At 49.8% G+C, this 14,197-nt stretch overlaps 1 protein-coding gene across 4 annotated transcripts in view; it reads left to right on the top strand.

The window, feature by feature from the left end:
* The window catches only part of WASHC1 (WASH complex subunit 1), a 45,984-nt gene extending 31,809 nt beyond the window's left edge, over nt 1–14,175 (top strand). For all 4 annotated transcript variants that reach the window (XM_075051039.1, XM_075051040.1, XM_075051038.1 and 1 more), the window contains exons 3-11: nt 1,912–2,023; nt 2,710–2,856; nt 7,744–7,880; nt 8,788–8,923; nt 10,075–10,279; nt 10,785–10,949; nt 11,304–11,462; nt 12,134–12,202; nt 12,817–14,175. In XM_075051039.1, coding sequence (XP_074907140.1) covers nt 1,912–2,023; nt 2,710–2,856; nt 7,744–7,880; nt 8,788–8,923; nt 10,075–10,279; nt 10,785–10,949; nt 11,304–11,462; nt 12,134–12,202; nt 12,817–12,968 — 1,282 coding nt within the window. In that variant the 3' untranslated portion in view covers nt 12,969–14,175. The remainder of the gene's footprint in view (nt 1–1,911; nt 2,024–2,709; nt 2,857–7,743; nt 7,881–8,787; nt 8,924–10,074; nt 10,280–10,784; nt 10,950–11,303; nt 11,463–12,133; nt 12,203–12,816) is intronic.
* Nucleotides 14,176–14,197: the final 22 nt, after the last annotated feature.

The following is a 14,197-nucleotide window of genomic DNA, read 5'->3' as shown; positions in this document are numbered from 1 at the left end:
AATTACGAAACATCTAGAAAAGAGGTGAACTGTGAGGTGGGAAAATTTGCTGGGGAGAACAGTTAGGGAAGACATAGGTCCTTCAGAGGCATCTCACACTTTAACAAAACAAGGCAATGGGACAGCCCTATGACATATGAAATTTGCTGCAGACAGGTGCTAGGAAATGCACACTGAAAGGAACAACAGAAACCACTCTGAGAACTTATCAAGTGTATAACTGATGTGGACTTACTCCACTGAGACAGAGAGAGGGTGTGGGAAGGAAATCATGAACAGATTTGTACGTAGTGTTGGTACAAAATACAAGCTGTTAGGCTGTGTTTAAAATAAAAGGATGGGGAAATGGAGAATAATTCTGAGAAGGAGAATCTCATGAGGTTCAGTTTTTCTCATCTCCCACTCCAAAAAGAATAAAGTAGAAACAGGCTGTGTGCTCTCCTGCCATATGCATAAGGAAGAATTTTCATGCCTCTAGAAAGAGGGGAGCACGGCTATAAACAAACAGAAACACTTAAAGCTGTTTAGAGAAAGAAGAACTGGGGGTCTTTCAGAATGATACAAGGTGAACAGGCTGCTTGTACTTGCTGTTTTTTCACTGCCTACAATGGGGGGGCTTTAGTGGAGTCCGTTTCTGTACTGTAATAGGGAATGTGCTGCACAGAGTGAAAATACTTGAAAAGACGGGTTTGGTACAGTTTGAAAATGGGAATCATGGATCACTGCTGATGTCAAATTTGTTGCTAAAAGGAATTATAAAGACAGTGGAAAAAAACATGGGAGCTCTCTACTCAAAAGCAAAGAGGGATTTTGGTGAAATTTAAGGACAATACTTGAGTTTGATTTTTACAGGCACAAAATAATCCGATGGAAATCATTGCTACAAAAGATTGCTGAAGTGGATGCTATCTCTCCTAATGGGTTGTATAGCCATAAAAATACTCTTTGCTGGTTTCATTAGAGGGGTGAAGATTCAGAACAATTTTCAGCTTTTGAGCTTGAAGCTAGGGAGATCCTGATAGTTGTGCGTGGGGAAGGAAGGTCTCTTCTGAGAAGGTGACTCCATAGTTACCTGTAGCTGATGCCTGGTCCCGATGTCTCTCCTAGGCTCTGGTTGAACCTGCGTGACAGTTCCTGCAGCATGGTAGCAACTGTGCACAACATGCTAGCAATTTGTCATGCCCCTGGCTGTAAGGTGTCTGCTGTAAGCTTTGTGGGAAAAGGAGTATGTCCATGTGGTGAACACAGAGGTACTTAACCAGTGACCACTATCCCCTGCTTCCAAAGAATGCTTTTCACCTCAGTCCCAAAGCATTTTGTTGCTGATCTAGTTATGCAAAAATTATGCAAGTTAGCCTGCTTTATTGCTCCAAATGAGGACCTAATGTTGTTTAACTGATGTGGAAACCAAATCACAAAGCTGTGAAGCAACATGGAAGAAGTGCAACAAACTACTGGTATGCTAGAGAACAGGATGATCTTTGTGAGTCCTGAACTCTGCTCATTAGCATGTGTTGCCTTTCATTTTTAGCAAGTAATTTATATTAAAAATATGTTGGCAGTTGATAACTGGCTGTGGCTTTCTTGTCAGCAGTACCTGCAGAGAGGTGTAGGGCTTGTGGCAGTCTGGTGTCGCAAAAAAGCTGCAGTTCTCCATCTTTCTGTGCTGTGCCTCAAAACAGCCGTAGGAACATTGTGCTGTGAGTCACGGAATAGACCTACCTTCATGTCAGAGTACATAAAGCTCTCAATGGGACCGAGACAAGCATATCTCAGCCAGCACTATTTTGCCTTACGAAGAAATCCAGTCCACTGAGATTCACATTCTTCCCTGAGGGCCTGGGTACTGGCTCTTGCCAAAAAATCTCTGTCTCTGGATTCTTCATCTTAAGAAAGGTGCTTGCCTTCTAGGATCTCTCAGCGGGTGGAGGCCAGCCGGGCACAGCTTCAGGCAATTGGTGAGAGAGTCACACTTGCCCAAGCGAAGATTGAGAAGATAAAGGGCAGCAAGAAGGCTATTAAGGTAGTGACTTCAGTGAAGGCTGCATGGCCTCCCTTCTTCCTTCCACCTTCTCTCTTTCCTCCTGATGTAAGCTCTGGAGTGCTTGGCTGCTGCAGCTGCTGCCTGCTCACCTCTCCATGCTTTGCTGCTGAGTAGGGTTGTGATGAGAATCCCATTCCTGACTCAACCAACTGACGATTTTTAGACACATGAGCCACAGAGCGCCAGGCCTTATTAGGCCTATATAGGTTGCTTCCTGAGAAAGAGAAAAGGCATGTGCTGAGCTAAGCCCAACACCCTTGCATTTCAGGCTCATAGACACTGGCTATTTGAATGAAAGCTGCTGTTAGAGAGCCTTCCCTTCAGTGTATCTTAATCCCAAAGAGCCATGTAAAACTGGTGAAAATCCTTCTTTCCCCATTCCTGCTCCATTTTATACAGTATTTCCAACTTCCTTCCTGCCAGTGGAAGCCTTTTTGCCAATGATCTCCTAGTACTTATATAGATAGAGAAGCTCTGGCACTTCCAGTTTCAGAAGTGATAGCCCATGTGTGTTTGGCTCTGTGCAGATAGCCCTTAGGAGCCTGTTGACTCCGAGGCTGTCCATTCCCACTGGCAGCACAGATTGTGTGCTTACTCCACATGTTTCTGTATTGTAGGATTGCCTAGTTGTTGGGATTTTTCAGTCCCTCCTTGTTTCTCCACAGGTATTTTCCAGTGCCAAGTATCCAGCCCCTGAACGGCTGCAGGAGTACAGTTCAATTTTTGCTGGTGCAGAAGACCCAGCTAAACAGAAATGGCCAAGACACAAGATTCAGAGCAAACACCGAATGCTGGATGAGAAGGCTCTGCAGGTAAGGAGGAGGAGAACAGACCTTGAGATTAAGAGCCTCTCAGCTTCTCTTTGCTTGTTTGTCTCTGATGAAGGAGACCAGGGCTTTAAGATATAGGTGGGAGCAGAACATCTTTTCAGCTTGGCCTGTTGGTAGGGGTCTGTGAGGTCAGGCTGGGAAGCTTTCTGAGCTGCCAGTTTGAGAGGGCCATGTCAGTACAAGCCCTTGGCTGGGTGATTGAGTGCTCTGGGTGGCTGTCAGCTGCCAACTCTCCAGAGCAGTTCCATTTTCTGAAACACCACCGTTTCCTGCAGCAGTGCTGGTGGATGCTGCTGGCTGGGCTTAAGCCTTTGGCTGTGCATAGCGAGGCAACTGGGATCAGGGTCATAATTGTTTGAAAAATAGTTTCTGAAGGCTCTAATATAAGCAATGGTGAGAAGGGAAAGGTAAAGGTGCTTGTGAGTGTGTCAGGAGAAAAAGGAGTCATTAGAGTATTTTTCTGTCCCAGGGAAGCATTGCACATGGGTATTGTCCCTCCCTGGTTCCCAGCTAAGTTTTACATCTTGACGGGGAAGATGATTTTGCTTCTTTACATCTTTTGTTTGTGCTTTGCTTCTCCCTTGCCTTGTGTTCAGCTATTGTAGGTTGCAAGCCCTTCAGAGGGGCTGAATCTCTCGGTACCCAGCACAGCTGGGGCTTCCAGGTGTGCCCATAGCACAGATGCCTGCAGCTGGTGGTGTTGAAGGAGGTCCTGAAGTATTGAGTTCCCTTTTAGCCTGTGGACTGAGTGGCTGAGAGGGGCTTCTTAAGGAGGTCTGAGAAGTGATGGGTTTGGCAGGAAATGCTACCAAAGGATTTTCCAGCAATCTGGGTCAACACTTCTGGGTTGGAAGGAGGGGAGTAAGAGTTGCTGTGCCTGAAGTTTGAAAGTTGCTGTGTATGTACTGTGCAAGGAGTAGTAAATGTGCTCATCCTGGCAGGTTAGGGATCAGCCTGACAAGTTCCCTGCTCGTGAACCCTAAAGAGACTTCCTCATCCTTGTGTGCCTTGGCCCAAAAATAAAGCTGCCACTGAATAATTCATCATGCTAAACTTTACTGAGTTTTAATGGAGTTGAGACCTCACACAGTGAGGAAAGCAGGGTTGCTGGCTGAATGGAGCTGGGAAACTCGAGCATGGTTTCTGCTTCCTTCAAGCCCTGGCAGCAGCATGGGGCAGAGCTGCCGGCCTGCCGCGGGAGGCTGATTATGGTTGTGCTATTTGGCTGGTGACCCCATCCCGTCAGAGCATGTGGGGCAAGCAGAGGTAGGCAGTGAGTAGGCAGGGGAGATTCTCGCCCACCCTGAAGGGCTGGTGCCAATGTACAGCCCCTTGCACAGGGAGGGGATTGAGAAGAGCATCAGCTGGTAAAAAGCAGTGTCCTGCCATCTGCCTGTGATGCTACCTCTTCCCTGTCCCAGGCAGTCTCAGTACCATTGCCATGTTCTGCCCTTCGTGACCAAGGCTGCCATCTCCACAGGGACTTTGTTGCAGGCCCTGGGGGGTGTTTGTATTTGTTCCTCCCCTCCTGTGACCCATCTTTCAATCCTTCTTTGGGGTTCTTGATCTTTCTCTGGCTTTGCTGACCCTGCCCCATGCAGCAGTCTTGTTACTCTTGCCAAGCTCACACACACTAGCTCCTGCAGCTCTTCTGTGGGACGCTGCTGTCCTGACAAGTGGCTGTCAGCCGATGAACGATGGAGGGGACTGTGCCAGGAGCAGCTGGCGTGTTGAGTGGGGCTTGGTGCGGCCGAGCTCTGACCATGTTCCAGGGGGACAGGCCTTTCTCGACCATAGCTGAGCACGGAGCCTGATGTGCCTTGCAGTAATGAAATGTGACAGAGGGAAGTCTAATGTTTGCATTTATGCCCTCCTCAATTATTCAGGGCTTTCAGCAGAGGCTCGCTGCCTGTTTTCAGTTCTAATGAGGGCCTCTTTGCTGGGAGCAGTTGCAGTGGCCTTTGCTAACTTCACTCATGCACGCACGCACATGCCCCACCAAGAAAGCAAGCTCTGCTTGTGTCAGTTTGAGGGTAGGTGGTGGCAGCCTGTGCTCAGCATTTACGGTTTGTGCTCTGGGGGAAAAGCAGCTGAGCTGGAAACGTGTGTGGTTCTGCAGTTTATTTAAAAATGCTTTCCTCCTGGGAAATTCTCCTTTCCCCCTCCACAACCTAAGCAAGTGAAAACTCAGCTGTTGAGAGGGCACTGTTTAGGTTGGTAAGGTAAGCACTGATGGATAGGAGTGCCAGAAACAAGGTCCTTGTGGTAAGCCTGGAAAGCCACTTGCTTTGCACGTTGCTGTGGTGGCAGCTGGGCAGGGTTCAAGGGTGAGTTGCCTTGCAGCCCTGTGGGGCTTCTCAGGCGCTGGGCACTGCCTTTGCAGTGGGAGCTGTGTCTGGGTGCTGCAAATGCCTCTCAGGAGGCTGGAAAACAGGGTGGGAGACATGGTCTGCCTGGGGTTGGGAAGATGTCCAAGCAAAAGTTACAGTCCACTGCTGGAGTCACCTTGCTAGGCTTCAAAAATATCGGTAACTTGGCATGTCCTTGTGAATTCTGCCTCTCTTGGAAGTCCATCATGGTCATGGGGAGGGTAAGCCAGGTTTTTGGCACTTGCTCATCTTCAAGTGCTTTTCGACCTAGCCTCAGCACTCCACTGGCATGGGGGGAATGGGGTTTCTGGTGTATCACACCAATTCCCTTTGTAATAGTGTGTGCTTAGTTCAACTTAAGAACCAGGGTGACTATACATTTTTAACTGTAGGCTCTTAGGAAGAAAACTGCCTGGAAATGCAGCGTCCTTAGGGGTGTGATCCTGCCAGGTGCCAAACCCCAGGTTGGGGTGTTTGAGCATTCAGGTGCCCCCCATGACTTCAGTATGTCAAGGTTGCTAAACTTTTGGCTTAAGGCCTTAACGTCTATATAAGAAAACTAATTTTTAAATGGCATGTTAACTTGTGGAATTCATAGTTGTAGGATATTATTGATGGTATGTAGCTGTTCTAAATTTCAAAACAGTTCTAGGTACTTGAATAAGACTAGCACTTCGGTAGCATTTAAATTAAAAGGATTATGTAGAGGCTCACGTTTCAGAGTAATACTCATGCTTAGTGCTTTTATAACTGCCTTAGATGTGACTTATAAGTAAATGTAGGTAATGGTTGGTTTCTCACTACGCCCTTAAAGTGACGCACAGTCTTCCAGTGCTAATTGAAATCTACAAAGAATTAAAAAAAAAAATATGACTTGAGGGCTAAGTGTATGTGAACAGTTCTAGCAAAAACGTCAGTACTTCCTCATGCTTAAAAAATTAAACATTGGGAAATGAATATTAATGATCAAAAGAATCTTTATTTTTGAATCTCTGCTTCTACAGTCTCTAAATAACAATTTATATATTTTTGCCTACTTGCTTCTGTAAAACTTCAAGATATTTATTTCAGTGTATTTTTCACAAGTTGGAATGTGTTATTTGGGGGGGGAAAAACCCTAAATAAAAACCTTCCAGGTCTTTTCTCGTAGCATTTTTATAGATTCAGAGCATCACACAAACTCTTAGTGGATTAACTGAGCTGTGACTAAGCCATTTCCCAGGATTTCTGGCTACCGAATTCAAGACTGAAATTTCAATCAGCAGGAACTGTTTATGTCGCTGAGATGTGGTCTTAAAACTGAACCAACAGTGGTCTCCATTTCCCCCATACAAGTACAAGGAGGGAAGAAGGACTCAGAGAATGGGATAGGGAAGGGATGCTGGAAGTAGTGAGGCAGTAGGAAGCTGTGGACAGAATTTGAAGTGGTCATCTTCTGGTGACATAAGAAAACCACAAGTGTGGCCACTTATTTAACCTGACAAACTTCTGGCTAGTGTTCTGGTTTCTTCTGATATGAACACTTACCACCTCTTAACTGCCAGGCTGCTGCTTGTCCTAGTTTGTGAAAAAGAACAGGAGTTGTGAAGGTGCTGAGGAAAGGTGTGGGAAGGTGTCTGGGGTGGAGGTTTGTGCATCCTGGGCTGTCTCTGGATTCAGGAACTGATGCCTTTCCTCCCTTTACAGCAAAGTGTGCTGTGGGCACTGAGCTTCATCCCCCAGAGCATGTGGCAGCGGGCACTGTCATGCTAGCTGAAACACTGGTCTGATCTGGGATGGCAATTCTTGCGCTCTATAAAAGTCAAGCAGTTCAGATGTAATAAGTCCTTTTCTAAAGGGAGCTCTATATATTATGCATGAAGTTTTAGAACTGAGAGAGAGGAGATTTCAGTTCATTAGAGTTGAAAACTCCTGCAAATCCCTCAGGCTTTGCAAAACCATCTGGCACACGTTCCACCCTGCGCACTCCCTTCTGCCTGATCTCTTGCCTAGTGTGCAGGCACTCTGTTTTTCCTAACTACTTTTTCCTTCACCTTCCCTGCGTACCCCACCGGTGGGATCGCATCTCTTAAAACATCAACTGAAGGCAGCAGAGGGGAGGTAATTGAGATGTTTGGGGGACTCTTCCTGCATGAAAATGTCTAGTAGTTGGAGACACTGTAACAAATGCCTTTTAGACTGTGGTGCTTGATCCCTGCCTCTGGCTATAGAGCCTGAGTGGTTGTTTTATTTTGGTGGATCCTTGCTACAGCAACACCTGTTCAAAACGACACATCCATGGCACCAAAACCACATGCCATGAGTCTGAACTGCTGAGATTTGTCATGAGCGTGGGGCTGCAATGTTGTCCATGTGCTTCCTTGCTCAAAGGGAAGTGGAGAGGGAGCAGTAGGGTTCCCAGCCCATGCAGTGGATCCAGCAGTGTGTGTTGTGGTGGCTGGGGAGAGCTGTCTCAGCAGCTGTGGCTTTAGTGTCTTACCAGCTGTTATCTGTCTTGCAGGAGAAGCTCAAGTACTTCCCTGTGTGTGTGAGCACTAAAATTCACCAGCAGGATGATGCAGAAGAAGGCCTTGGCAGCCTCCCCAGGAACATCAGCTCCCTCAGCTCCCTGCTGCTCTTCAACACCACCGAGAACCTGTGAGAGCTGGAGCAGTGCTGTGCTGCTCATCTGCCGCTGCTTGTCCTCAGAGGAGCTTTCCCTTCCCCAGGGCAGCAGTAACTGCTTGCTTTCCTGGGGGTCTTACACACCAGGCTCCTGGTAGGATAGGGCTTGGTACCTCTCTGCTGACTTCTAGCTAGCAACCCTTTCTTCCCCTTGGGTGGAAGGAGCTGTTTTGTCTGCACCTGATCCTCCACTCACCTGCTTTCAACCCAACTTTGCTCTTCCCTTCCCCAACTTAAGTTTTTCCTGTCATACCCCTGTAATAATTTCTCTCTGGCCTTGAGAGCTGCTGTCACTCCTGCCCTTCTCTGCCCCACGTTCCTGCCTAAGTTCTGCTTCTTCTCCTGATGGTTCCTCACAGCAACACTTTACTGCTGTTGCTGCTTTAATGTCTCCACTGCCTCTCACTGCAGTTCCCTTTCCAGCTGGGCTTTGCCTCATGCCTCTTCCTTCTTCCCATACCGAAGAGCTTCTTTAAGCCCTTCTTGAGCTTTCAGCTGTTGGATCTCTTCTTTCTTCCCCTGAGCCATGGTTATTTTCCCTCTTTATCTTTCCTCCTGCCCCTTGAGTGACTAGTCACCAGGAGAGACTTGTGTCCTGCTGCAGGTTGTAGGATGGTCTCAGGCCAGGTGGTGGGAGGGAACGAGCTTGGTAATGATGGCAGTGCAGTGGGGCTTTGCTTTAGGATGAATGTGGAGGCTGCACTGGAAGGGTGGGGAGCTTATTGCCTCCTGGTTGTGGAGGGGAAAGGCAGGAAAACAGGGCTAGAAGTTCCACCTGTGTGAGTGAGGTGTCCACCTCCAAGGCCTTCTTGGGTGTGCTGTTTCTTCTGACCTTGGCTCTCAAGGTGGCATCACTGAAATACCTGTCCTCTACCCTTAGGTACAAGAAATATGTTTTCCTGGATCCTTTGGCTGGAGCAGTGACCAAGACCCATGTGGCTCTGGAAACAGAGACAGAAGAAAAGCTCTTTGATGCTCCTCTCTCCATCACTGAAAGAGGACAGCTGGACCGACAGGTGAGATACAGCTGTGGGATGCAGCTGCTTCCCCTTCAGGGGATTGTGCTCAGCATTCTGAGAGGAGAGGGCTTCTGTAGAGTGGAGGGCAGAGCCCTCATGGGGCTGCAGGTTGTCTCACTTATCAGAAGGACCTTGCCCATTTTTGAGCTTGAAGTCCTGGTTTGGGCTTGATGGATGACACAAAACCCTCAAACTTGGCAGGTGTTTCTCTCTGCTCAAGCCATTACTGGGTGGTGTGAGAAGAGCAATATAATATCGATTCACCTTACTGCTAGGCCTCAGGGCTCTAGGGGGTTTTGGAGGTTCCATCACTTGACAATCCCCCTTGTGCTAACTCCTGAGCCTTGTGAGGAATGTGAAGGTGAGGTGCCATGGCGGGAAGGTGCGTGGGAGGAGGCCTGTGCCCCGTCATTCCTGCTGGGAAGGGATGCCTGCTGGTGCAAACAGAAGGACCAGCCAGCATGAGGAAAGGGTTTGTGCTTTGTGTGGGCGTGGGGCAGGCAGTGCACCAACCCAGCTGCCCCAACATGTAACTCACCTTATCCCCAGCACCTCATAGTGGCCATACCTGGAGCTCTGCTGGCGTGTGGCTGAATGTGTGTTTTGGGGCTGGAGAAAGAAGCCTGGGAGCCATTTGCTCATCATGTTGTACCAGAGGAGATAGCAGCATGTGTAGCAAACAAAGCCCTTTATTCACAGTGCACCTGTGGTACTGTTTTGCCTGTGTGTTAAGTACAAAACCAAACCTCTAACTATTTGTGCTCTCCTGCATTTTAAATCTCAGAAGTGGTTCAGGCACCATTCTCTTCTGGAGGAGAAGGGACTGCCCTATGTAGGCTGCAAAAGGCTACCCTCAGGGGAGGGTAGTGTCCACTTGCAAGAAACTAGGAAGAGTCCTGCACCTCTTCCTCCTCCTGCAGCCTGCCTTTTCCAAGCCTTGACTGCAGGGGTTAGCCTCCAAGCATGGGGAGCTGCAACAGGACAAGAGCACAGAGTTGCAGGGGTAGCTGATGGGCGGCCACTGTACTAAGGCATACAAGTCCAGCTCTGACTGTCACCCAGGATGTTCCCTACAGTTCCCCTGCTTGCTGCAAGGGAAAGCAAGTGCGTAGTCACTGCCTTATCTTTTTGTTTTGGGTTTCCTTTAGGTAGCTGAAAATTACTTCTATGTGCCAGATCTGGGCCAGGTCCCTGAGATTGATGTGCCGTCCTACCTGCCAGACCTGCCTGGCATTGCTGCAGATCTCATGTACAGCGCTGATCTCGGCCCCGGCATCGCACCATCTGCCCCTAGCAGTGCTATTCCAGAGCTGCCGACTTTCAACACTGAATCGGCGGAGCCTTTGCAACCAGGTATTTCCAATCCCTGCTCCCAGGACCCCGTGAAGGAGGAAGGTAGGGATTGCTCGAAGGTGGAGACAAGGGAGAAAGTCACTTGGTGGAGACTTCAAGATGGATGTTGGAGATACCTCTGGCTTGCGCTTGGGCCTGAGTCAAAGCTGCACCCTGCTCAAGCACTGGCCAGACTCCAGGCCCCTCACATCCCCACCCCTCCATGGCTAGGGAGGAGGGAGTGCAGTATGCAAGGACTGGACTCCCGGCAGCCTGGTGGGATGCCCTTGGGCAAGCTGGGCAGGCCTAGTGGCATGCAGCTGGGGAGGGCAGAGTAGGGGAATCTCAACCTCTGCCTTGGCCCTGCCTGCTGTTAAGAGATGCTGCGCAGGGTGGTAGTGGTCTGCTGCACGGTGCCTGCTGAGGACTTTGATCTGTTGCCGCTGAGGCATGTGAAGCTCTGAGCTGAAGCTCTCAGTGTGCTGTCCTCTATGACACTTCAGATGCAACTTCTTTCATCTTTCAGACCTTCGAGATGCTGAGCTATTGCCGCCTCCTCCACCACCACCTCCACCACCGCCTCCTGTTATGCCAACTACTGTGCCGCCTCCACCGCCCCTGCCCCAGCCCACAGCTCCCTCTGAGCCAGTCCGGACAGCGAGCGAGGAGAGCAGCAATGCAGTGCCTGCAGGTAAGGGCTGGGCATCTCCACAGCTTCACCAGCAGAATCTGACTCCTTGGCTTCAGCCCATGTCCTTGGTTGGTTCCCTGTGGCTTCCCAGCCTTCCAGCAGAGGAGGGAAGCTGCAGTGGGAGGGGAAGCTGCTCTTGCCTGCCTGGGAGCTGCAAGCCTTCAGTTCCCCCTTGGCAGGGCTTCTGCTGGCTGGGCTGAGCGTAAGCCTGTCACTAAGAGGTGGCTGGGCCTGGCTCACAGCCCTGAGCAGAAGCTGGAGGGGTATCAGAGCAGCCCTTTCCATGGGAACTTGGCTGGGCCTGTAGCTGGTGCACTGACCTGTGGCTGCTGCCTGTCCTTCCTGTCCCTGCAGCTTCGGTCCAGGGAGCCCCAAAGGAGGTGGTGAACCCCTCTACTGGGCGCGCCAGTCTCCTGGAGTCCATCCGCCAGGCCGGTGGCATTGGGAAGGCCAACCTCCGCAGTGTCAAGGAGAGGAAGCTGGAGAAGAAGAAGCAGAAGGAACAAGAACAAGGTGCTGAGGCTCTTCGGCAGAACCGACCTTCCTTGCTCTCTGCCCCAGGCTGCGGGGGGTGTAGTTCTGGGAGAGACGGGCATGCCAGGAGCACAGTGAATATACGGAGTGGAAAGGTGGTGTCTCTCCTTACAGGCTGGTGTAGGTCTCGGGTTTTTCCCATTCAGCCAAAGCTCTGTGAACTTGCTAAACCCCATCTGCCAGAGGGGTATTCGTGTTCTTGATGGAGACCAGCTCTGTCTTGTCAAACTTCTATGCATGCCCTGTGTGCTGCATGGGGGCAGACACACAAAGGAGAGCCTGGGGCCAAGAGGGGCAGGGCTGAGCTGGTTTGAGCAGGTTGATTTAGGTAGCTGGGGAGAGTTCTGATGGAGCTCGTATGGCAGAACGAGACTGCAAATGCCCAGCCCCTTTTGCCCCTCAAGAAATTCCACTCTTGGATTTCCCCAGAAGATGATGTTACCCTGCGGTGCCTGGTGTTTTCCTGACCTGAAACTGGACTATAGTGGGAGAGATTAGGGGTGTGATACAAGATCAGAGGTTTGTTTGGGTTTTTTTTCTTTAATCTGAAGGCAGTATTGCAGGAGAATGCTTTTGCCATAGTGCGAGGTTCAGACTGACACTTATTCTTGTCTGACACTTCTTGTCTGACTTGTTTTGCTCTGTTTCAGTGAGAGCTACAGGACAAGGTGGAGATTTGATGTCAGATCTCTTCAACAAACTGGTGCTGCGGCGCAAAGGTACTGTCCTGCAGGGTGGCCTGCTCCTTCCCCCTAGGAAAGAGGGAGAGCACTTTCTGGCACCTCACTTGTGTCCACCATAGCCCTAGAAACAGGAACAGAGACACTTTCCCTGGCAAGTGTGCCACAATGCAGCTGGGAGTGTCTTTACAAAGGGTGAGCAGAGGAATGTCCACCTCAATTCCAGCTGGAGGCACTGGAGGAGGTTGTGTGTCTAAGGCAGAGGATGGACTCTGAAAGCTACCTGTGAGGAAGGGGCAGCAGTGTCTTTTTTAATTCAGTGCTGGGGCAGCTGGGCCCTCGCCCATGGGGGGCACCTAAGTTGCCCCAAGGCCGTGGTAGGTATCTATCTATCTGGGGCATTTAGGGCCAGTGTCACCCCTCAGTGCCTGGCCACAGGGTGGAGGAGGACATGGACTTGCTCAGGTGGAGCTTTAGTTAAATGAGCCCTTGGCACAGGACTGTGGTGATATTTAAGCATGTTGGCTGTTCTGCTTGCCTGGGTCACCTGGGTGCTGGGAGCAGTGGTACGAGGCATGTTTTTTCCCCTTCCTGAGCCTCTGTGTTCTCTAGTGCCCAGATGTCACTCACTGGCGATTTTCCTTCCCTCACAGGTATTTCAGGGAAGGGGCCTGGAGCCTCCGGAAATCCTGATGCTCCTGGAAGTCCTGCTGGTGCCTTTGCTCGTATGTCGGACTCAATACCACCCCTCCCACCCCCACAGCAGCCCATAGGTGAGGAGGATGAGGATGACTGGGAGTCATAGATGGGGTCAGCTGAGCATCTGTGTGAATCCCAGGACTCTTGAACTAAGCACCTTTGGGAGACCCCAGCCTGTGGCAGTACCTCCTGGAGGGTGGGCACTGGCATAGTGGGGGGGGGGGCCCTGTCATTTCTTTTAGAAGAAGAGCAGGAGCAACATGAGCTAACCACTGCTGAGGTTATAGTTATCAATGAGGGTTTTTCTTCTGCTGTCTGCTATTCACCTCAAATACTACATTCCATCTCGAATGCTGCTGTGGCTCATGCTGGTGCAATAAATCCTGCCTGAGCTGGTGGGCAGTCAAGCAGCCTGTGCTCAGAGGATCAGAACTAGCTTTGCTCCTGATTTAAAGGGCTCTCAGTCTTTCCTAATGTGACTGGTGATGACTACAAAAGCATCTCTTGCAGGCAAACAGCCCTTGCCTCATTTGTCTCCTTGCTGCTTGCTTGCTGAAGCTCCCGTTTGCTTGGTTGTTGCTAGAAGAGAGAATGAGTGTGCGTGTCCCTTCACAGGAGTCTAATTCCTGCTGCCTCTGTACGTGATGGTTTCTTCCTCTATCTGGCTTATGGAGATTCTTTGCCCGTTACTGTCTGAAAACTTTCAATAAAGTTGAAGGAAGCAGGTCCTTGCAGCCTTCACTTTGGTAAAAGCAGGAAGCGTGCTCAGTTAAGCATCTGTTAAGGGGGATCCCAGCTGTCCACTCCCATCTCAGGCAGGGGCTAGCCTTACAACCCAGCACCACCAGCCACAGGGCTGGAGGGCACCAGCTGTTACAAGCAGGTGCCCCCCACCCCTGCTGCTGCTTTCACTGGGGTTAAGGCAGAGCTTGTGCCAGACAGTAGGGTTTGTACCCACTGAAGGGGCAGGAGACCCACAATGGAATTTTCTCAGAAGCAGCTGTTTCTTTCCCTGTGTGTCTAATTAACATATAGGGAGTGGGTACCAGCTCTGTATCTAATAAGTGCTTTCTTCATTGTGAAGAGCCTTGAAACTGGCAAGGAGGCAAAAGAAGCTCTTGGGAAGAGACTTGCTCAGGATGACAGAAAGAGCTGGGGACAGCTGTGGGATTACATAGCTGTCCCTGGTGTTATCACTGCCCTCCGGCACTGACCCTTGACATAGGAAAGAAGCCCAGGAAAGTTACGCTAAAAAAAAAAAAAGTAAAAAGAAGGTTTTACCATTTTCCACAGAAAGTTACTCTGAATTCAAAAACATAGGTAGTAAAAAGGGCA

The sequence above is a fragment of the Buteo buteo genome, chromosome 19 (genome assembly GCF_964188355.1).
Source record: "Buteo buteo chromosome 19, bButBut1.hap1.1, whole genome shotgun sequence".
In the NCBI taxonomy this organism is placed as follows: Eukaryota; Metazoa; Chordata; class Aves; order Accipitriformes; family Accipitridae; genus Buteo; species Buteo buteo.
Note: the sequence above shows the minus strand (reverse complement) of the source record. Positions and strands in the feature narration are given on the sequence as shown.